We start from the raw sequence: 22795 nt of genomic DNA, 5'->3' as shown, positions 1-22795 counted from the left end.
TCTGGCTGACGGTTTCTAAGCACATAGAGGAAAAGTAGGCTCCAGTTCTTGGAAAGAATGTCTGTTTAGATGGCAGGGGAGGCCCTGGCTAGAGGGCAGGTGCTGGTTGGCGAGCTGTGTGATGCCACCTGTTTTGGCCTTTTTCAGCAAAGATGGCACTGAACAGCCAGCCAGTGCCTCTTACTGGAGGACTGGGCGGTCAAGTTCCTCTGTCATCTAGCCTTCCACTGGGGACATGTGTGCCCAGACCAGCCTACCTGGTGCAGGCTAGCATTCTCCCTTGCAGCATAGCCAGGGCGTTATCTCTTTAATGGGCCTTTAAACACATCTCTGGAGGCGGAGCTGATGGAGTGTTGGAGGTGGTCTGTGTTTTGTGTCCCAGAGCAGTCTGTAAAACAGTGTTTGGGCCTAATTAGCCACAGGACTGGTGGCCCTGTGTGCCAGCCTTGCTTGCCCTGGTGCCCGCAGAGCTGCCCTGCTCACCTGCCTATCACAGGTTTTCTTCCCCATGCCCCCCTTCCTCCTCCTAAGGACGCTGGGGTGGTCGGGGGAGGCAGTGGAGCAGATGGTTCTGCCTCAAGAAAGCGGAGTTCCTGGCTGTGCTGAAAAGCCACTGATTTGATCAATACATGGGGTGCCCCGATGAAAATCTGGTGTTTCCAGAAGCCCATGTCTGCATTTATTTATTTCTGCCGCATCTGCTTCAGCCACTGCGGTGAAGTGTCCTGTGGCATTTCGCTCAAGTTCACTTGTATTAGATTGTGCAATGTGGAGCTTAGGAACCTTTGAGATCTTGGTTCTCACCTTTGGTTCCAAAGAGCTGTACTCTGGGGGCATTTGGGAGGGAATAGGAGTGACTAGGAATGCAAACCAGGCTTTTCTTTTTTTGTTGTTTTTGAGACAGTCTCCCTCTGTCACCCAGGCTGGAGTGCAGTGGCATGATCTTGGTTCACTGTAACCTCTGCCTCCTGGGTTCAAGCAATTCTTCTGCCTCAGCCTCCTAAGTAGCTGGGATTACAGGCATGTGCCACCACGCCCGGCTAATTTTTGTTATTTTTCGTAGAGACTGGGTTTCACCATGTTGACCAGGCTGATCTTGAACTCCTGACCTCAGGTGATCCACCGCCTTGGCCTCCCAAAGTGCTGGGATTACAGGTGTGAGCCACCGCGCCCGGCCAGAACAGGCTTTTCTGATTGTGCTGCTGCTCCTGCTGCTGATGGGGGTGATGGTGGTGATGGTAATGGTCGTGGTGATGGTGATGATAGTGGTGATGGGGGTGATGGTGATGGTGATGGGGGTAATGGTGGTGATGGTAATGGTCGTGGTGATGGTGATGATAGTGGTGATGGGGGTGATGGTGATGGGGATGATGGTGGTGATGATGGTGGTGATGGTAGTGGTGATGGTGGTGAAGGAAGATGATGGTGATGATGATGGCTGCCATATCTGAGCATTTACCATAATGCTTATAACAGCTGCTCCTAGTATATAGTTGAGCAAACTGAGACTCAAGGTTAAGTGACTTGCCCCAGTTGGTGGAGGCTGGATTTTACCAGGTGCCTTGGTTCTAGCGTCTATAGCCAGCACTCTTAACTTCTATGCTACTTTGCCTCCCATGATTAGTAAACCCTTAATGCCCCACTCAAGACCTCTTAAAAGTACAGAGCAGCCAGAATGACATCTTTAAAGGGTGGTAGTATCACTGCTGCACTACAGCCTGCTGGTGGCTTGTGAGGACAGTCTCTGTGGTTCACCTGCATACACAGCCCGTCGTTCCTCTGCGTCCTGTGTCCCACCATCCCGCCTGTCTTGTGGCTCCTGCCGCCAAGCTCAGTCCAGTCTCTGGGCCTTCTTTGTACCAGCTGCTCCCTCTGCCTGGAATTCTCTGTGCCCAGATCTTTCCCTGGGGAACCCCTTCATATCCCTTGAATTTGACCTTGAATGAGGCCCCTCTGCCTGCAGACTTTGGTCTCCACCAGCCTCAGCTATACAAGATCTGGAATTCTCTGGTTTATCATTTGAGTCCCCGCGCCCGGCCAATTGAACTGTTTTAAATGAACAAACAGATAAGAATGATTTGTGATGAACATATCTTTCTGAATGTGCTTTCCAGGTGCTAGAAATTTGTTTTTTAGTCATTTAAATACTTCCCCAGCAATCTTGTTGACACTTCCTCCCCGGATAAATTTTGTGAGAGTAAAAACAGTGAATTTCTTGAGAGCCTTCCTGTAAATTGTAAATAAGCAAATTCTAGCTTCATCATGCCCCCACCCCACCCCATCACTCCTTTCCCAGTGGCCCTGGGTGAGCATGGTGGGTTGAGGAATCCCACATCCCTGGCTACACCCGGGTGCCTTCACCCACGATACCTCACACTGACTTAATATCGCTAAGACCTTTTGCTTTGGCGTTTTGCAAGGTCCGTAAAAGAACATTCACTTTTAAAGACTCTGACATTTCTCTAAAAACCTAGAATAGAACATACACCACTCTGCCTCAAGATCTTGTATTTCCTTTCTTAAAACCAAACACATATGTCCACCCAAAGACATATACGAGAATGTCTCTAGCAGCTTTATTCATAGTTGCCAAAAATGGGAAACAGCCCAGATGTCCGGCAGCAGTAGGATGAATAAACAAACTGCCATATTCGTACAGTGAGACCCTGCACAGAAATAAAACAGGAACAGTTTACCGAAATAGACGACAATGTAGGTGAATCTCACAGTCATGACGCCGAGTAAAGGAAGCCAACGCGAAAGACTGCACACACGATGCTCTGATTCTAGGAAGCTGAGGAGCAGGCTCCCGAGGCTGGCGGCGTGGGAGTGGGGTTGCCTGCCAAGGGAGACGGGAGCCTTCCCCAGTGATGGAAATGTTCTGTATCTTGAGCTGGGTGGCAGTTACGTTGGGTGCATATATATGTAAAAAGTCATTGAGGCTGGGCATGGTGGCTCACGCCTGTAATCCCAGCACTTTGGGAGGCTGAGGTGGGTGGACCACTTAAGGTCAGGAGTTTGAGACCAGACTGGCCAACATGGTGAAACCCCGCCTCTACTGAATATACAAAAAATTGGCCTGGCATGGTGGTGCATGCCTGTAATCCCAGCTACTTGGGAGGCTGAGCAGGAGAATCCCTTGAACCTGGTCGATGGAGTTTGCAGTGAGCCAAGATTGCACCACTGCACTGCAGCCTGGGCAACAAGAGTGAAACTCTGTCTCAAAAAAAAAAAAAAAAAAGTCATTGAGGTTTACAACCTGTGAACTTTGCGGTAGGAATGTTATTCCTCAACAAAATATATGTAGCATATTTTGTAAAACTATATATTAAAACCATTTAAAAAGGAAAATAGACACCCTCCCTGCAAACACGGCTTGAGCTCCTACTTTGGGCTAAGCATTTTCAAGTGCATGATCTCATTTAATCCGCATGACCTCCCTGTGGGTTCCTTGTTATCGTGTCCACTTGAGAGATGAGGAGCCTGTGGCTCAGAGAGGTTAAGTGACATGCTCAAGGTCACAGAGCCACTGAGAGACAGAGCTGGGATCTGCCCTTTTTCCAACACACTTGGGACTTTCCAGGCTGTCTCTGGGTCTCCAAGTTCATGTGTACATTTGCTCAGGAATGAGGCTGGCCTTTTCTGCCCTGGGGGGTAAGCTCCCCCAGCCTCTTCCACCCCACCCTGACCCCAGAGTGGTTCTAATCTAGGTACATTTTGCCCCCTCAGCATCCCTTTGTCAGCAGCATCACCAGTAACAAGGCTCTGCGGGAGCTGGTGGCCGAGGCCAAGGCCGAGGTGATGGAAGAGATTGAAGACGGCCGGGATGAGGGGGAAGAGGAGGACCCCGTGGATGCCACCTCCGTAAGGCCGGGGAGAGTGGGGCTTAGTGGGGGCTGGGAGGACGGGATCTCAGCTGGCCCTGCTGGTGTGGGAGGGGCAGGGAAAGCCGGGACTCTGGCTCAGGCAATTTCTTCCCAGCTCAGAGGTTGCAGACGCCCATGCTGCAGGTAACGTAAGTTGGCCTGTGGGCCGGGGGCGGGGGGTTGGCGGCAGAGGGTGTTGGCCGGATCCTGATCCTGCGAGTTTTCAGGAGATACCAGGGATCTAGATTTTCACATGAAATCTTCCAATTTTTAAGAGTTGGTAACTGATTCATGGCTTCCCATCCTTTGTTCCCGTCACGGCTCACATCCCAAATGAGACTGTTTTTAGCTCACTTTGGGATAAATACGTGAGGCTGCATATGGCCACAGGCAGCACCCTGGCCCCCCTCTAGCTGTGCTCGGTGCCAAGGGAACCCATGTCTGGGCACATTTGGAACGCTTTTGCAGCTTCAGTGCTTGCTGGATTTAGATTGAAATTAAAGCTGATTTAAATTTCTAAAAACCCTCTGAGCCAAGGAAAACATGTCTGTGGGCTGGATTCTGGCCCGAGCTGTTGCTCTGTAGTCCCTGGTCTTGCTGCTGGGGGAGGCCTCTTCCCAGGGATAGGGTGGCCGTCCCGATGGCTCCCTGTACCTAGAGAAGCAAGGGCTGGACTTACCCATCACGGGATGGAGCTGGCCCACATCTTTGTGCTGTGGACGGCACTGCGGCTCTCTCAGATTTAATTCAGTCCTGGGTGAAGCCTGAGGCTGGCACAGACCCTCACCAGGGTGAAGAAGGAAAGGCCCGAGGGGCGGGGCAAGCAGAATCATCACAACCACCCCAGCCATGCATGGAGCCCGTGGTGGCTGCCGGGCACTCTACAGCTCTGATACAGGGTAACCAAGCTCTGTCTTACACACAGGAAAACTGAGATCGATGCAGTGAAGTGGCTGGCTGAGCCGATAGATGACAGGGCCAGGGGTGGATGTGGAGTAGGAGAACCTCAGTGGGGCCTGGCTCCAGGAGGAGGCGGGAAGCGCTCATGCCCAGCCCCGTTGTCTACCGGCAGGAGGCTGATCTTTGTCCTGAGGGTAGTGGGAGCCCTGAAGGCTTTCAGGCAGGGACTGGGTACTCTGGAGGTGACAGAATCAGATCTGAGTGTTTGAGCCATCACTGTGGGTGCTGACCAGAAGGTAGATTGGAGTTGCTTCCACCAGCTGCCATAGCTGAGGTTAAAAACCAGTGGCTGGCAAGACCCAAAGGAATGCTTATAGTATAAATCCATTCATACCACGTTTAGAAGCAGGCACAGCTCACCCGTAGCACTTAGAGACCACAGAACAGTGACTACATCAAGAGGTGGGAGAGCACTGCCACTGAGAAGGACGGGGCGGCAGGGGATGGCCCTCTGGGGCAAAGCAGTGGTCCCCTCCTGACCTGGAAAGTGGCTACATGGATACTCACTCTGTTCACCAAGTTGGACGTTTATGTTTTATGTACAGGAAGGATGTTCTGTTTCACCACAGCATAGCAACATTTCCAGTACTTTCCACCCAACAAAGACTCTAAAACACAAAAATGAAGCTGAAAACTTAGTGGCCACAGGGGCTGAATCCAGTCCCCAGACAGGCTTGGCTTGGCCTTTATGTGACTTTTTAAAAAATATGAGTTAGTTGCCACCTAAAAGTTAAGAGATGTCCATTAAAAACCTAGATTTCAAACTTGTCTTTAAAAATTGGAAGGTTTTGCTGGGTGCGGTGGCACACACCTGTAATCCCAGCACTTTGGGAGGCCGAGGCAGGCAGATCACTTGAGTCCAGGAGTTTGAGACCAGCCTGGGTGACATATCGAAACCCTGTCTCTACTAAAAAAATGCAAATATTGGCTGGGTGTGGTGGCATGCACCTGTAGTCCCAGCTACTCAGGAGGCTCCTCAGGAGGCTGAGGTGGGAGAACCACTCCCAGGTGGGAGCCTGGGAGGCAGAGGTTGCATTGAGCCAAAATGGCTCCACTACATTCCAGCCTGGGTGACAGAGCAAGACCCTGTCTCAAAAAAATAGATAAATAAAATTAAAACATTAAGATTTAAAAACTGGGAAGGTTTGGGCACAGGGGAGCCATTTTCCCACATTATCACAATTGGCTGGAATGGAGTGGCCACTGACCCCTCCCTGTGGGCCATGAGCTGGCCAGCTGGCCACAGCTGCCTCCTAGGAGGAATAACAGCTATTACATTCGGCTAAGATTAGAGATAGCGAGGAGATTGCTATGCCTCAAAATAAATAGTAATTTTTTATGGTTAGGCAGTAGGGAGAGATGAAGACCGTGGCTAGGGAGATGTCTGCTCTCCTTTCTTGGCCCTGGCCCACTTCATCTTGAGAGTGTCTGACTCTCTCCATTGCATCTCTGACTCTTGCCTTGAACATACAGCAGCATGGCCTTGACTATCTTTTTTTTTTTCCTAGACTCTGGAGAACCATACTCAGAACTCCTCTGAGGTGAGTCCGCCAAGCTTCAATGCTGACAAGCCTCTTACGGAGCCATCTTCCACCCCGCTGGCACCCAGCCAGTCTCAGGACAGTGTGAATGAGCCCTGCAGCCAGCCCTCTGGGGACGAATCCCCCCAAACCACCAGCGCCCCAGTCGTGGCCCCTGGAAATGAGAACGGCCTAGCAGTGCCTGTGCCCCTGCGGAAGTCCCGACCTGTGTCAATGGATGCCAGAATTCAGGTAGCCCAGGAGAAGCAAGTTGCTGAGCAGGGTGAGGACCTCAGCCCAGCAGCCAACAGATCTCAAAAGACCAGCCAGAGCCGGCCCAACAGCAGCGCCCTGGAGACCTTGGGTGGGGAGAAGCTGGCCAATGGCAGCCTGGAGCCCCCTGCCCAGGCAGCTCCAGGCCCTTCCAAGAGGGACTCGGACTGCAGCAGCCTCTGCACCTCTGAGAGCATGGACTACGGTACCAATCTCTCCGCCGATCTGTCGCTGAACAAAGAGATGGGCTCTCTGTCCATCAAGGTAACGCCGCCTCTCCCACCACGGGCTTGCAGCGAGACCATTGCGGGATGTTCTGCAGCTCCATTTTGCTTTCAAAAGGGTTTAGGGGCTTCCTTGCATTTTAAGCGGTTCATTAAGGAGTTTTGGTTTGACTCATGGTTTAATCTCCAGAATATCTGGGTTCAGTGTGGGATTTAGGAACGTCAAGCAGTTGGTTTGGGTTTAAATTTCAAAGCTTGGTAAAATGCCCTGGTGAAATTTGGGAGCGAGAACTCTCAGGCCTTAGCTACAAATGAATTTCTGTCATCCGGAGGTCAGCCACGAGACCCAGCTGGTAACTGGTAAATCCAACGAAAGAAACAGCTCAAAGCTGTCTTCCCTGCCTCCGGGGCCTTTCTGGAGGTGGGCAGTGTTGTGAATGACAATAGCCACCGCACTAGAGGCCTGGGCGGGAGGCAAACCCTGTACAAGTGCTTTAGAAAGAACAGACAGCCTCCTTCATCCTCTCACATTACAGATAAGCCGAGAGGCTCAGGGAAGTGAGGAGCCAGCCCAGGGCCAGGTAGGAGTGGGAAGGTGGTCAGACCCTAGGCTCCGAACTCGAAATGCTCCCAGTGGGAGCCATGGCCTCCTTCTTCTTAGGCAGCTGGAAGGGGCTGACTCCTTTCCTGGCCTCCCCGATAAATCCCAGGGTGTTATTAAACTCACGATGGGTCACCTGACCCTCTACCCAAGGCTCATTTTAGAGGAAATACTGTATGGTTTTGTTTTTCCTTCCCAAATTTACTTGGTGAAAAACGCAGTAGAGACTCGAACGTATTTGCTAAGCAAAGGGGAGTGACAGGAGCCGCAACGGCCAGTCAGCTTTAGGCAGGGAAGGGAAGCACATTTCCAACAGGCCACGTGACAAGCATGCACAGCAGCTGTTATCTATGAGCAGCGTCTTCCTTCGGACAGGCATCCTGCCACTTTTCCTAAAGACACTAGGTGAACAAAAGGGTTTTTTGTTTGGCTTTTTAATGAGACAGACCCACCGAGAGCAGGGTCTCCCCTGCTCTTCTCAAGGCTGTGGAGAATGTTCCTGGTTGACTGCAGTATGTCAGGGACCTCAAGCTGTTCTAATGAGAGTCCCCCGCTGCGCCAGCACCCCTGGGCGTGACTAGGAGCCTGTTCCTTCAGCGATGGAGGCCCCCTGGCCAGGAACAGTTCTCAGCAGAGGGCTGTGGCTGTGGATGCCCCTTCTTCCCCTCCGCTCTCGCTCCTGCCAGCCTCCACTTCTCACGGCCGGTCTGACCCATCCTGCCTGGGTCCTGGCACATGTGAGCTGGCCACCATAGAGAGATGAGAGTCGGGCATGCTGGGTCTATGCTGATGCTGTCCAGCTCCCCTGGGCGAGGTGCCATGGGCAGGAGACAGGGGCCCAGACTTCAGGGAGCAAGAACAGTCTGCCGCTCTTGACTCAGCAGGAGTGGGGCTCAGCATCCTGCCACGCTGGTTCCTCAGTCTTCTTTCAGAGGCTGGGAGGCCCTTCGTTAGGAGGGCAGGGCTGGGCTACACCAAAAAGAGTCTTCGGGCCGGGTGCTATGGCTCTCACCTGTAATCCCAGGACTTTGGGAGGCCAAGGCGGGTGGATCACGAGGTCAGGAGTTCGAGACCAGCCTTACCAACATGGTGAAACGCTGTCTCTACTAAAAATAAAAATAAAAACATTAGCCCGGCATGGCCGGGCGCAGTGGCTCACGCCTGTAATCCCAGCACTTTGGGAGGCCGAGGTGGGCGGATCACGAGGTAAAGAGATCGAGACCATCCTGGCTGACATGGTGAAACCCTGTCTCTACTAAAAATACAAAAGTTAGCCGGGCGTGGTGGCAGGCACCTGTAGTCCCAGCTACTCAGGAGGCTGAGGCAGGAGAATTGCTTGAATCTGGGAGGCGGAGGTTACAGTGAGCCAAGGTCACGCCACTGCACTCCAGCCTGCCAATAGAGTAAGACTCCGTCCCCCTGCAAAAAAAAAAAAAAAAAAAAAATTAGCCGGGCGTGGTGGCACATGCCTGTAATCCCAGCTACTCAGGAGGCTAAGGCAGGAGAATCGCTTGAACCCGGGAGGCGGAGGTTGCAGTGAACTGAGACTGCGCCACTGCACTCCAGCCTGGGCAACAGAGTGAGACGCCATCTTAAAGGAGTTTTTGAAACCAGCCAAGAGGCCAGAGGCAGTGGGCAGAGCGGGAGGGTTATGGGGACACCTTCAGAATCAGAGCTGAGAACTTCCAGAGGGAACCACGTATTAAGACACACTGACACCTCCAGGATTCCGGGTGGCACCTGCACAACCACTTGGCATGTGTGATTCCTCACAGTAAAAGATCACAACGATGCATAATCTCACGGTGGTTTGGCTACCAAACCAGTTATGAAAACAGCCTTTAATTTTTGAGCTCCTTGGGATTTTGGCACCTTGCGCGAAGGTTGTATGTGGTCTGCAGTAATAACCGTCAGAAAGAAATGCCAGGCATGGAACATGCATTGGGAGTGGGCACTGCTCTGTGGATCCACCGTATGTTCTCTCATTGGATCTTTACAACTACCCTGGGAGGCAAGTAGTGTGATTGTCCTCCCTGAAAGGTGAGGAAGCTGAGGCTCAGACAGGACAAGAAGCTGGCCTGGAGACACAGAGCCAGTAAGTGGTGGAGTGAGGGTTAGAACGCAGCTCTTTCTGACACCATGTCCTGGATGCATGAGAGGTGCTGGCAGCGAGGTGGGGGAGGCCTCAGCACAGTGTCCGAAGACTGAGACCTGGGAAAGGCAAGGGAATAAGCTCAGACCCTCCGGCTCCTAGGTTAAGTTGAGGCAAGAGGAAAGATGGATGGCTACATCTCTCTGGGGGTGGTGCTGAAGCTGTGGGCCCAGCAGAGCTGTGGCCTCACCTGCCGTGGCAGGTGGTCCTTAGCTGCGATTCTGAGACTTGTCTAATGGTTTTCCCTGGCCAGGACCCAAAGCTGCACAAAAAAACCCTCAAGCGGACACGCAAATTTGTGGTGGATGGTGTGGAGGTGAGCATCACCACCTCCAAGATCATCAGCGAAGATGAGAAGAAGGATGAGGAGATGAGATTTCTCAGGCAAGCCTGGGAAGGGCCACCAATGGTGGTAAGAGGGTGGGGCTATGGTAAGAGGTGTGGGCATTGGCCCTTTTGGTGAGAGGGCTGTCTGTCTACAGCATGAAGTGGGGGAATCAAGGAGACAAAAGGAAACCCATTTTGCCTTAGATCCTGCACTCCCCCATTTATCCAACCATTCATCTATCTATCCACCCATCCATTCATTTATTCACCCATCTATCCACCTGTTCACCTATCTATCTATTCATCTATCCACCCATCAGTCTACCCACTCTTCCACCCACTCACCCCTCCACCCATCCACCTATCTACCCACTCACCTTTCCATCCATCCATCCAACTGTGCACCCATTCATCTACCCATCTACCTAATCATCCATCCTTCCATTCATTTATCCACCCATCTATCCACCTACTCAGCTATCTGCCTGTCCATCTATCCACCCAGTCGTTCACCCATCCATTCATCCATTCATCTATCCATCCATCCATCCATCCATCCAGTCATCCACTCATTCATCTACCCACTCACTCACCTTCCATTTATCCAACTAACCCATCTACTCATCCATCTACTCACTCACCATTCCATCCTTCCCTCCATCTGCCCAAGTATCCATCTATTTATCTATCCATCCACCCAATCACCCATCCATCCGTTTATTCTTCCATCCATTTATCTATCCATCCATCTATTTACCTACTCCCTATCTACCTTTCCATCTGTCTACCCAGTCATCCACCCAGCTACCCCCCATCCACCCACCCACCCATCTACCCATTCAGCCCTCCACCTATCTACCTAACCATTCATCCATCTATCCATCCATGTATACACCAACCCACCAGGTTGGAGACAAGGTGGTGACCCAAATAGATAAGGCCATTGCCCTTGTAGAACTTAACACCTAATGGGCCAACATACAGTACACAAGATAATCCCTGATTGTCCTACGTGCCATGAAGGAAGTAACAGGTGACATGATGGTGAGTGCTTGGAGTGGGGAAGGCTGCTGCAAGGGAAGCCCCTGAGCCAGGCCTAAAGGATAAGGGGAGGAGAGCTCGGGGGAGCCCAAGGGAAACTGCAGTTGCTGAGACCCTGAGTAATAACTACTCAGCTTCTTTAAGGGGGACTGGTGGAGGGAGGCAGGGAGATCTTGACTCTCTGGGCAGTCTCTGGGCTCAGGCTGGGGCAGTGGCCGGGAAGAGGGAAAAACGTGGTCAGATTTGACCTACATTTTGGAGGCAAAACCAGTGAGCTGGTGAAGGATTGGAACAGGGAGGAAGGTGTGAGGCGAAGCTGTTTGCTGGGATCCGTCTTTATACTTTTCAGTTCTCCATCCCCCACTTGCAGCCCTCCTTCGGGAGACCCTATTTCCACATTTTGTAAACAAAGGAGGAAACACTGTTTCTGGGCAAGTAAGTCACTTGCCCCGGGTCTTCCAGCTGGGCAGGGGTAAAGCTGGGATTCTAACTGGGTCTGTCTGTGTGAGAATTCCTTCAGGTTTCACTGGACCTTGTCGTTGGCAGGAGTTGGGGGAGCTTAACACTTAGGGAGGCCATGGAGCCACGGAATTCCCTAGGGGCCAGGCCTTTGCAGGGTAAATTCATGATTAGTGTAGAGAAAATTTCTGGAACATTAATCACATGTTTTTATACATGTGAATTAAAATTTTTTAAATTTTATTTATTTATTTTTATTTTTTGAGACGGAGTCTCGCTCTGTCGCTCAGGCTGGAGTGCAATGGCGTGATCTCAGCTCAGTGCAACCTCTGCCTCCCGGGTTCAAGCGATTCTCCTGCCTCAGCCTCCTGAGTAGCTGGGACTACAGGTGCCCACCACCACGCCCTGCTAATTTTTGTACTTTTGGTAGAGACGGGGTTTTACCATGTTGGCCAGGCTAGTCTCGAACTCCTGACCTTGTGACTCGCCCGCCTCGGCCTCCCAAAATGCTGGAATTACAGGTGTGAGCCACCATGCTCGGCCTAATATTCATATTCTTTTAAAAGCATAAGCATGCAGCCGGGCACAGCAGCACACACCTATAATTTCAGCACTTTGGGAGGCTGAAGTGAGAGGATTACTTGAGCCCAGGAATTCGAGACCATCCTGGGCAACATAGTGTCACTACAAAAAATTTTAAAATTAGCTGAGCACATACCTATAGTCCCAGATACTCGGGAGGTTGAAGTGGGAGGATCACTTGAGCCTAGGAGGTCAAGGCTGCAGTGAGCTGCGATCATGCCACCACACTCCAGCCTGGGCAACAGAGCAAGACCCTGTCTCTCAAAAATAAATTTTAAAACTAAATTGTAAAAAATAAAAGCATACGCCAGGTGCATTGGCTCACACCTTTAATCCCAGCACTTTGGGAGACCTCGGCAAATGGATCACTTGAGGTCAGGAGTTCGAGACAAGCCTGGCCAACATGGCAAAACCTGGTCAATACTAAAAATTCAAAAATTAGCCAGGCGTGGTGACGGGCGTCTGTAATCCCAGCTACTCGGGAGGCTGAGACAGGAGAATCACTTGAATCCAGGAGGCGGAGGTTACAGTGAGCCGAGATTATGCCACTGCACTCCATCCTGGGTGACAGAGTGAGATTCTGTCTCAGAATAAAAATAAAAATAAATAAATAGATAAATAAGCCAAAACCAAATAAAAGTAGTTTTAGATGTTCTGGATCACTTCTCCCTCTGGGAACAGGGGGAGGAAAGACAGATTTTTCACTAGTTAGTGTGGTATCTGCATACACCACACACACACACACACACACACACACACACACAGGTGTCATCTGTGTGGATTGGGAGGCTAGGGCACAGGTTGTTTTGGCAGATGACACCACCTTCTGTTCAAACTAATGGTCACCTGAGAGGCACTCTGGACTCTGAGCTTCAGCCTCAAGAGGTGGGTTTTCATCACCTCCCCTCTGGGCAATTGAAGTTCCCAGGGATAGAATTCTAGACTGGCCACACCCCATGAAGAAGCAGTGCTCTCTGGCCCTGGCTGTGGGTCCCCATCCACCTCCTAAGCAGAGCAGCTGTGTGCTACTCAGGGTCAAAAGGTGAGACTTGAGGAGGTGAAGAGGTGCTCGTCAGGAACCAGCATTTTCTCGTTTGCCTGCCGTGGTCTGGAGGTCTGAGCAGCTGTAAACCAGGCCAGGCTGCCAGACGCCAGGGGTGTGGCTGGCCCTGATCATTCCCTGCTGGCCCAGGCCCCTGGCCATACCTGAGCCCTGGCATTTTTGGAGAACTGGGTCACACCTCGGCTTTTGAACTATGTGGTTGAGCATTTATCACATTCCCAGACTGACGAGGCTTCCGGGCAGAGCTCCTCCTGTCCCTCCCTAAAACCGCTTCTGCCGTTCCCTTGCCCTTGAGTCCCAGTCTTCTCCTTGCCTGCCTTTTCTTCTGAGAGCACAGGTGGGCCAGGGAGTGCTAGAGTCTGGCTGCCGGCCTTCTTTCTGTACTCCTTTTTATGCTTTGTGTCAATTCTTATCTAAACCTTAGTTTCTCTTGAGTCAGGATTTCCGTTTCCTCATTAACACTCTCACAAACTGCCTCTTCTCTTCTCGCTTTCCAGAGAAGCAGAGGCTCAGTCTTCCCTCTGCGGCTGTAGAAAGCACCTCTGGCTGTTCCCAGAGGCAGGGCAGCCATTGCCTCTTCTTCCTTGGTAGAATTCGAGCAGTTGCCACTTACAGAGTGCTGGTCATGTGCCACGTGGGCACCTGACCTGTGCCATCTCATTTATCCCTCAAAGGACCCAAGAGGTAAAGATCGTTAGCCTCATTTTGCAGAGGAGGGAATGAGTGCCACGAGGATGAGTGACTCTCCAAGAGGTCACCCAGCTGGAAAGCTGACTGAGCCTAGATTCAGACGGGCGCTGTGACCCCAGAGAATGTGCTTGGCCTCACTGCACTGCCCAAACCCTCCTTGTGCTGCTCTTGGGGGGCAGTTCTGTAAGCAGTTATGGTCCCTCCGAGCCATGAGGAAGGCCGCTGGGGTCAGAGCGTGGCCTCATGGGAATCAGCATGGCGCTGCACTGGACTAGGACACAGGCCTCACGGCCGACCCCGAGAGGCCGCCAGGAGCCCCCAGCTCAGTCAGGATGCCCAGGTTCTTTCTGTAGTAGTTTGATTTTTTTTCTTTTTTTCTGATTATATAAATGACATGTGGCAGTTTTTTCTTTTTTCTTTTTTTTTTTTTTTTGAAGCAGAGTCTGACAGAGTGCAGTGGCACAATCTCGGCTCACTGCAACCTCTGCCTCCCAGATTCACACCATTCTCCTTCCTCAGCCTCCGAGCAGCTGGGATTACAGGCGTGCAGCACCACACCTGGCTAATTTTTGTATTTCTAGTAGATGGGGTTTTACCATGTTGGCCAGGCTGGTTTTGAACTCCTGACCTCAAATGATCCGCCAACCTCGGCCTCCCAAAGTGCTGGGATTACAGGTGTGAGCCACCGCACCCGGCCTACATAGCAATTTTTAATGGATTTGCTCATTAAGAAACATGGTTAACACTTGGGGCTTATCCCTCCAATATTTTTTCTGTGAGTACACACATATACATACTGGCAATATAGATACAAAATTAGGGCATGTGGCTTAGGCAATATAGATACAAAATTAGGGCATGTGGCTTAGGTCAATTTTTTTTCTTTTTTTAACACAGGATCTTGCTCTGTTGCCCAGGCTGGAGTGCAAGTGGCATAGTCATGGCTCACTGCAGCCTGGACCTCCTGGGCTCAAGTAATCTTCCAGCCTCAGCCTTTTAAGTAGCTGGGACCACACAGATGCACCCCCACGCCCAGCTAATTTTTGTCTTTTGTGCAGAGATGAGGTCTTACTGTGTTGCCCAGGCTGCTCTCGAACTCCTGAGCTCAAGTGATCCTCCCAACTCAGCCTCCCAAAGTGCTGGGATTATAGGCATGAGCCACTACGCATGGCCTATGTAAAATTTTTATTATATATTTTTTAGCAGGTAATAAAGGTTGAACATCCCAAATCAAAAAATCCAAAATCCAAAATGCTCCAAAATCTGCAACTTTTTGAGCACTGACATCAGATTCTCACTGGAACATTTCAGACTTCAGATTTTCAGATTAGGGTTGCCCGTTCAGTAAGTATAATATTCTAAAATCTAACAAAATCTGAAACCCAAAACACTTTTGGTCCCAAGGTTTTTCGGTAAAGGATACTCGACCTGTATAAGATCATGGTTCAAAATTTTTTTTAAAAAAAGAAAGAAGATAAACAGTGAAAAATTTTCCTCCCTCATTTTCCTACCAGAAATCCAGTTCTCTTTCCTGTGTTAATGTTTTATGGTTTCATCCTTCCAGAGATACTAGAAAAGTAAACAATACATATATGTGTGTACAGACACATATTGTTGTCCTTTTTTCTCCCAGATAAGATGGCATAAGAGACCTATTCTTTAATGTCTTGCTTTTTTTTTAACCTAGAGATTATTCCATATCTGTTCATAAATATTATTATTATTATTATTATTTGAGACAGAGTTTTGCTCTTGTTACCCAGGCTGGAGTGCAATGGCACAATCTCAGCTCACTACAGACTCTGCTTCCCGGGTTTAGGTGATTCTCCTGCCTCAGCCTCCCGAGTAGCTGCGATTACAGGCATGCACCCCCACGCCTGGCTAATTTTGTATTTTTAGTAGAGACGGGGTTCTCCATGTTGGTCAGGTTGGTCTTGAACTCCCGACCTCAGGTGATCCGCCCTCCTTGGCCTCCCAAAGTGCTGGAATTACAGGTGTGAGCCACCGTGCCTGACCGAATTATTTTTATTTTTAATAGATGTTTCCTTATGTAATTAAACATTTTCTAAAACTTGAATTTTTTAAAGTTGTATGGAATTCCATCATACCAATGTACTTTATTTACATAGACCTATATTGATGGACATTTGCTTCCAATTTTTTACTAAATAACATTGATTTTAAATAATTGCATATTCTTTTTTTTTTTTTTGTGGTGGTGGTGTTGAGATGGAGTTTTGCTCTTGTAGCCCAGACTGGAGTGCAATGGCATGATCTCGGCTCACTACAACCTCCACTTCCCAGGTTCAAGTGATTCTCCTGCCTCAGCCTCCTGAGTAGCTGGGAGTACAGGCGCATGCCACTATGTCCAGCTAATTTTTGTATTTTTAGTAGAAGTGGGGTTTCGCCGTGTTGGCCAGGCTGGTCTCGAACTCCAGACCTCAGGTGATTCTTCTGCTTTGGCCTCCCAAAGTGCTGGGATTACAGGTGTGAGCCACCATGCCTGGCTGACTATTGTTATTCAGTGGTCTTGTGCATCGATAAATATTTCTTTAAAATCAGTATCCAGAAGTGAAACTACTGTGTCAAAAGACATAAACTTATGACCAAATTGTCCTCCAGAAATGTACCAGTTTCTACCGTCAAATTTTCTACATCATGAAAATGTAGTTTCTACACAAATTTTCTGCATCATGTTTTCTACATCATGACATTGTGGTTTCTTTTTCATTTGTCTTTTATATCTATATAGGTGATTCTAAAATTTCTTTTTATCTTTTGCTTCATGTCTGTTCATGTTCTTTGCCACTTTTTTTGGTTAGGATAGTGTTCCTTTTTATTGATTTGTAGGTACTCTTTATTTATTAAGATTATTAAGGTTTTGTCTGTCAATAAATATCAAATGAAGCCTGAGTTCTAGTCATGCCTATGACCAAGACTTGTGTGATTTTGCTCCATGATCCAACCCTCAGTGTTCCAAGCTGCAAATATTGTGATCCCTGAGGCCAGTTTCTTACTGTGACATATCTGTATCCTTTAACCTTTCAGGCGCCAGGAACTCCGAGAGCTTCGGCTGCTCCAGAAGGAAGAGCATCGGAACCAGACCCAGCTGAGTAACAAGCACGAGCTGCAGCTGGAGCAAATGCACAAACGTTTTGAACAGGAAATCAACGTGAGTGTGAGAAAAGATGGGACCCTGGAGGGCTTCTTGCCTCTGTGTGTTCTCTCAGTGGAAGCTACATAGCGGGAATGATTGGGTAGTGAAGAGTAATTCACAACAATTGCCCAATTCCTGGAGGCTTCCTGATCTTGTTAGGCGGTGACTTGTTAACACAGAATCCTGTGAAGGTCACAGTGATCCCGAGTCCCACGGGAGGATCTCCAGAGGGCAAATAACCTTTACTGAGCACCGTGCAACAACACATGGTCTGGTCTCCCGTTTGCAGATGAGGAAATGGAGACTCGGGCCAAGCAACTTGCCCCGGGTCACACAGCAAGTGGGTGGTGGAGCTGGGATTCAAGCCTAGGTCTGATCACAGGCTCTGAGTTCTCCCCATCCCACTCCCCATGTCCCTCCTAGGTACAAAGTGACTTTGCTGAATTTCTCGGAATTTCTGCTCCTTTCAGGCCAAGAAGAAGTTCTTTGACGTGGAATTAGAGAACCTGGAGCGTCAGCAGAAGCAGCAAGTGGAGAAGATGGAGCAAGACCATGCCGTACGCCGCCGGGAAGAGGCCAAGCGGATCCGCCTGGAGCAGGATCGGGACTATGCCAGGTTCCAAGAGCAGCTCAAACTGATGAAGAAAGAGGTGAGTATGTGCTGGGCGGGGGCAGGGGCAGCTCGGAGTATTAGGGCCTTCTTGGTTGCAAGTGATCGTGGCCCCAGCTCAACCTCACCTTGGCAACAAAGGGGTGTGGCTAAAGAGCTCGGGAGCAGGTGAGGCTGGATCTGTGTGCCCGAGCTGTGCCATGAGGAGCCACTTCTCCATCCTGTGAACTCTGCTTTCCTCTGTGTTGCTGTGGCTTAGGGCAGGCCCTCACTGTGTGGCCTCAGGCAGCTTCCTTTACATCCTCCCAGCTTAGCAACCCCTGCCGAGAAAGAGCAGGGAATAAGGAAGGGCTGGTGGCCCAGGGGAATTTGAGATGCTGTTCCCAGAAGGGCCGGTGGGTGCTGGGTGGGTGGGCACATACAGTATGCCCTCTACACGCCACCCTCTCTACCTCCTCCTTCTCCCCGAGTTGGAAGGGGAAGGGGAGGGTGGAAGGAGGAGTCTGGTCCTGAGGCACATCTCATGGGCTGCTCTGCGAGAGGCATCTGGGCGTCAAAGAACAGCCCATGCCTCCCTTTGTGGAGGATGGAGACAAGCAGGAACACCAGGGCAGGCTGTCCCCAGTCTCCCAGCTGGGAGCAGTGGATGAGCAGCCTCTGAGGGTGGTCCTCAGGACCTCAGAGCCCAGATTCCAGGCTTTACCATGGTGGGCATGACATTCGGGGCGTCCCAGAGGCCGTGGGCAGCTGCCTCTGGGAGCCAGGGCTCCTGGCCCGCTGAGCAGTTGAGGCAGTCACCTTAAGCACAGATGTACCTCGGAGATACCGCGGGTTTGGTTCCATACCCCTGCAATAAAGTGAGTAAAAAATAAAGCCAGTCAGTATTCAGTAAACCATGCTGTACACAGATGTGCTGTCACCTGGGCTTTGTGGCTCCATTTTTAGAGCACAGGCAGAGTAGATTTAGCCTGATTTTTTTTTTTTTCGGAGACGGAGTCTTGCTCTGTCACCCAGGCTAGAGTGCAGTGGCGCAGTCTCGGCTCACTGCAACCTCTGCCTCCTGGGTTCAAGCAGTCGTTCTGCCTCAGCCTCCCAAGTAGCTGGGACTACAGGCGTGCACCACCACACTTGGCTAATTTTTGTATTTTTAGTAGAGATGGGGTTTCACCATATTGGCCAGGCTGGTCTGGAACTTCTGACCTCATGATCTGCCCGCCTTGGCCTTTCAAAGTGGTGGGATTACAGGCGTGAGCCACTGTGCCCAGCTTAGCATGATTCTTAAGGGCCCCTAGGATTTTCAAAATGGTAAATGAGCATTGGCTTCAACTTCAAGTCATCATCAGCATTAACCCCTAACAAGAGAATCAGCCTGTCCTTTGAAGCTTTGAAGCCAGTCATTGACTTCTCCTCTGTAGCTTTGAGAGTCCTAGATGGCATCTTCTACCCAGAGAAAGCTGTTTCATCTACACTGAAAATCTGTTGTTTAGTGCAGCCACTTTCATCAATGATCTTAGCTAAGTCTTCAGGATAACTCACTGCAGCTTCTCGGTCAGCACTTGCTGCTTTACCTTGCACTTTCATGTTATGGAGTTTGCATCTTTTCTTGAACATCATGAACCAGCCTCTGCTAGCTTCCAGCCTTTCTTCTTCAGCTTCCTCACCTTTCTCAGCCTTCACAGAATTGAAGAGTTAGGGCCTTGCCCTGGATTGGGCTTTGGCATAAGGGAGTATTGTAGCTGGTTTATCTTCTACCCAGATCACTCAAACTTTATCTCAGCATAGGCCGTTTTGCTTTCTCATCATTCATGTTCATTGGAGTAGCACCTTTATCTTTCGAGAACTTTTCCTTTGTATTCACAACTTGGCTGACCGTCTGGTGTAGGAGGCCTAGCTTTTGACCCAGTAAGTTTTCTCCATGCCTTTCTCACTAAGCTTCATCATTTCTAGCTTTTGATTTAAAGTGAGAGACATGGCCACTCCTGCTTTCACGTGAACACTTGGAGGCCATTGTAGGGATATTCATTGGCCTCATTTCAATGTCGTTGTGTCTCAGAGAATAGGGAGGCCTGAGGAGAGGGGAAGAGACGGGGGAAAGGCCAGTCTGTGGAGCAGTCAGGTCGCATTCAACATCTATTGATTACATTTGCTGTCTTATATGGGCTCGTGGCACCCTATAACAATTACAGTAGTGACGTCAGAGGTCACTCATCACAGGTCGTCATGATAGAGATAATAATAATGAAAAAATGTGAAATATTGCGAGAATTACCAAAACGTGGACGGGAAGTGAGAACATGCTTTTGGAAAAATGACGCTGATAGACTTGCTCGACACAGAGTTGCCACAAACCTTCAATTTGTAAAAATCACAGTGTCTGCAAAGTGTAATAAAGTGAAGCATGAAAAAATGAGGTATACCTGCACAACATTTCAGAGGACCCAAGAACTCAGTCATCAAGATAAAAAAAATGTTAATGCAGCTGGGCGCTGTGGCTCACACTTGTAATCCCAACACTTTGGGAGGCCCAGGCGGGGGGATCACTTGAGGTCAGGAGTTCAAAACCAGTCTGGCCAACATGGTGAAACCGCATCTTTACTAAAAATACAAAAAAATTAGTTGGGCGTGATGGCAGATGCCTTAATCCCAGCTACTCGGGAGGCTGAGCAGGAGAATTGCTCGAACCCAGGAGGCAGAGGTTACAGTGAGCCGAGATCACGCCATTGCAATCCAGCCTGCGCAACAAGAGCAAAACTCCATCTCAAATATATATATATATTCTGTTCATTTCTGGATTTGTTAATTTCCAGAGAAGCCAGACAAACAAACAAAAAGTCCAATATTGAATAAATAAAACAGCTACCAACATGCTAGGGAAACATATAGACTGGCTGACTAGAGATCCAGAGAGATCTGCTTTAGACGGGTCTGGGAAAGCCTCTCAGCGTTTGACGTGTAAACTGAGTACAGAAGGATGCTGGCAGGCCTAAGAACCTTCCAGGAGGGTGGGACAGCACCTGCAAAGGCCCTGAGGTATGAGAAGGAGCTTGGAGTGTTCAAAGAGCTGGAAAACCATCCATGTAGCAGGAGCTAAGGAAGCAAAGGGGAGATTGGCACAAGGTGAAATCAGACTGGTAGGCAGAGACCAGCTCACGCAGGGCAGTGGGCCACAGGCAGGAGTGTGCTATTTTAATAATCCTGTTAACGTCCAGTCCTTACATAGATGTTTTAGCATTAAATGAGAAGTACATTCAGGGGTAGACCCAGTATCTGCTCGGAATAAGAGCTGGGTAGATGCCCATTCCCTCCTTGGCTCTGCGCCCTGTCACGTGCACACCTCGTGTGTGTATGTGTGTGTGTATAAGGACTTGTAAGAGTGGAAGAGAGAGGAGGCGACCGAGGGAGTTGCCTAGTTTAGGAGGGGGTTGGGGAAGCCACAGATTTCCTCACCCTTTCCCAGAACGTGCCCTTAAGTTGGACTTCTCACCAGCAGGGTTCCAGGAAGGCTCTCAAGCCTGCCGCTGAATGCTGAGGCAGAGTGTGGGATCTGGCACCTGGGGTTCTAATCACATTCAGTTTTTTAAAATATCTTTTCCTATGGGTGTTTTTCTTCAAGAAGTTTTCATGGAAAGAAAAAGCTTAACTTCTTTGCTCTTTTGGCTTTTTTTTTTTTAAATGATGAGGCTGGAGTGCAGTGGTGCAATCACAGGTCACTGCAGCCTTGAACTCCTGGGCTCAAGTGATCCTCCTGCCTAGGCCTCCTGGGTATTTAAAACATTTGCTAATGTTTTAAAAACATTTTTTTGTAGGAATGGGGGTCTCACTTATTTGCCCAGGCTGGTCTTGAATTCCTGGCCTCAAGTGATCCTCCTGCCTCGGCCTCCCAAAGTGTTGGGATTACAGGCGTGAGCCATTGCACCCAGACTCTTTGGCTTTTTGAGGAGGACAGGGCTCACACCATTTAGTAAGATGGTGTCCCAGGTACTGGTCTTTTGTGTAGACAAACTTGCTTGCTTTGATTCTGCCACTCACTTATGTAACAGATAGCGATGGCAGGAGGCCAGCAAGAGGCTTTGCCCCATGGCAACCCCAGATATCCCAGATGACACTGTCTTGCCATTGCCTACTCCACACTCCTAAGAACTCCTTCTCTATTCCAAAGGTCACCTCTGTGAGGGCTGCAAGGTGCTGGGCGAGGAAGTAGGAATTCCAAGTAGGAATGGGAGGTCTGGCTCATTGCCCTTGACATAGTGGTCAGGATGCAGCAGCAGGGGTGAAGGACAAAATTAGAAGGGGTGAGGCCTCCGCCAGGTGAGCAGCCTCTGAACTACCTACAGATGCATCAGCGATTCCAGTGCCGTAACAGAGTAATTCACACATGGATGCTGGAGAGGGAGACCATACACAGATGCAACAGGCACTTTCCTTTAACCAGCCCAGAGCAAGGAAGAGTGCACCTGTCCACTTCCCTACGATCCAATCAGTGTGAGAGAGCATGTCATACTTTAAATTCAGGCATGGAAAACACACACCAAAACAATAAAATAAAATGTGAGAAGCCTCCTGGGACCCTCTTCAGAATTACAGCAATTGGTGTGGAATATTTATCATGCTAATCACTTTTCAATAAGGAGATATGGATATAGGAAAAATAATTATTAGCAAGGTAGTTGAACAGGGACCTATTTATTCTTCATGTCAATTTCTTTTCTTTTTTTTTTTTTTTTTTTGAGACAGAGACTCGCTCTGTCACCCAGGCTGGAGTGCAGTGGCGCTATCTCGGCTCACTGCAAGCTCTGCCTCCTGGGTTCATGCCATTCTCCTGCCCCAGCCTCCCAAGTAGCTGGGACTACAGGCACCCGCCACCACGCCCGGCTAATTTTTTATATTTTTAGTAGAGACGGGGTTTCACTGTGTTAACCAGGATGGTCTCAATCTCCTGACCTCATGATCCGCCCACCTTGGCTTCCCAAAGTGCTAGGATTACAGGCGTGAGCCACTGCGCCGGGCCATTCATGTCAATTTCAAGTAATTTACTACATCTTCCTGTATATATGCATATATGCATATACAATTAATGTGGATACATTCTCACACTCTGTAAGAAGGGACTTGATGGTCTGCTACTCAGTTCCTATAAACCCAGTAATCTTTAGCATCCATGAAAAACTGGCTTGACAGTTGTATGTCCTTAGATCACTGAAATCGGAAAACAAACCTAACCAGTCTTGAAGGAAATCTTTCCAGAACTCTTGTTTCCCTGCCTTCCCAGG

General features: G+C 49.6%; 1 protein-coding gene across 2 annotated transcripts in view; it reads left to right on the top strand.

The window, feature by feature from the left end:
* The window catches only part of STK10 (serine/threonine kinase 10), a 152374-nt gene that overhangs the window by 95168 nt on the left and 34411 nt on the right, over positions 1-22795 (top strand). For both annotated transcript variants that reach the window (XM_025388215.1, XM_025388216.1), the window contains exons 8-12: positions 3730-3864; positions 6335-6883; positions 9850-9980; positions 16807-16930; positions 17386-17565. In XM_025388215.1, coding sequence (XP_025244000.1) covers positions 3730-3864; positions 6335-6883; positions 9850-9980; positions 16807-16930; positions 17386-17565 — 1119 coding nt within the window. The remainder of the gene's footprint in view (positions 1-3729; positions 3865-6334; positions 6884-9849; positions 9981-16806; positions 16931-17385; positions 17566-22795) is intronic.

This window comes from Theropithecus gelada, chromosome 6 (assembly GCF_003255815.1).
Source record: "Theropithecus gelada isolate Dixy chromosome 6, Tgel_1.0, whole genome shotgun sequence".
NCBI classification, from domain to species: Eukaryota; Metazoa; Chordata; class Mammalia; order Primates; family Cercopithecidae; genus Theropithecus; species Theropithecus gelada.
This window is presented reverse-complemented; position numbering and strand designations above follow the sequence as displayed.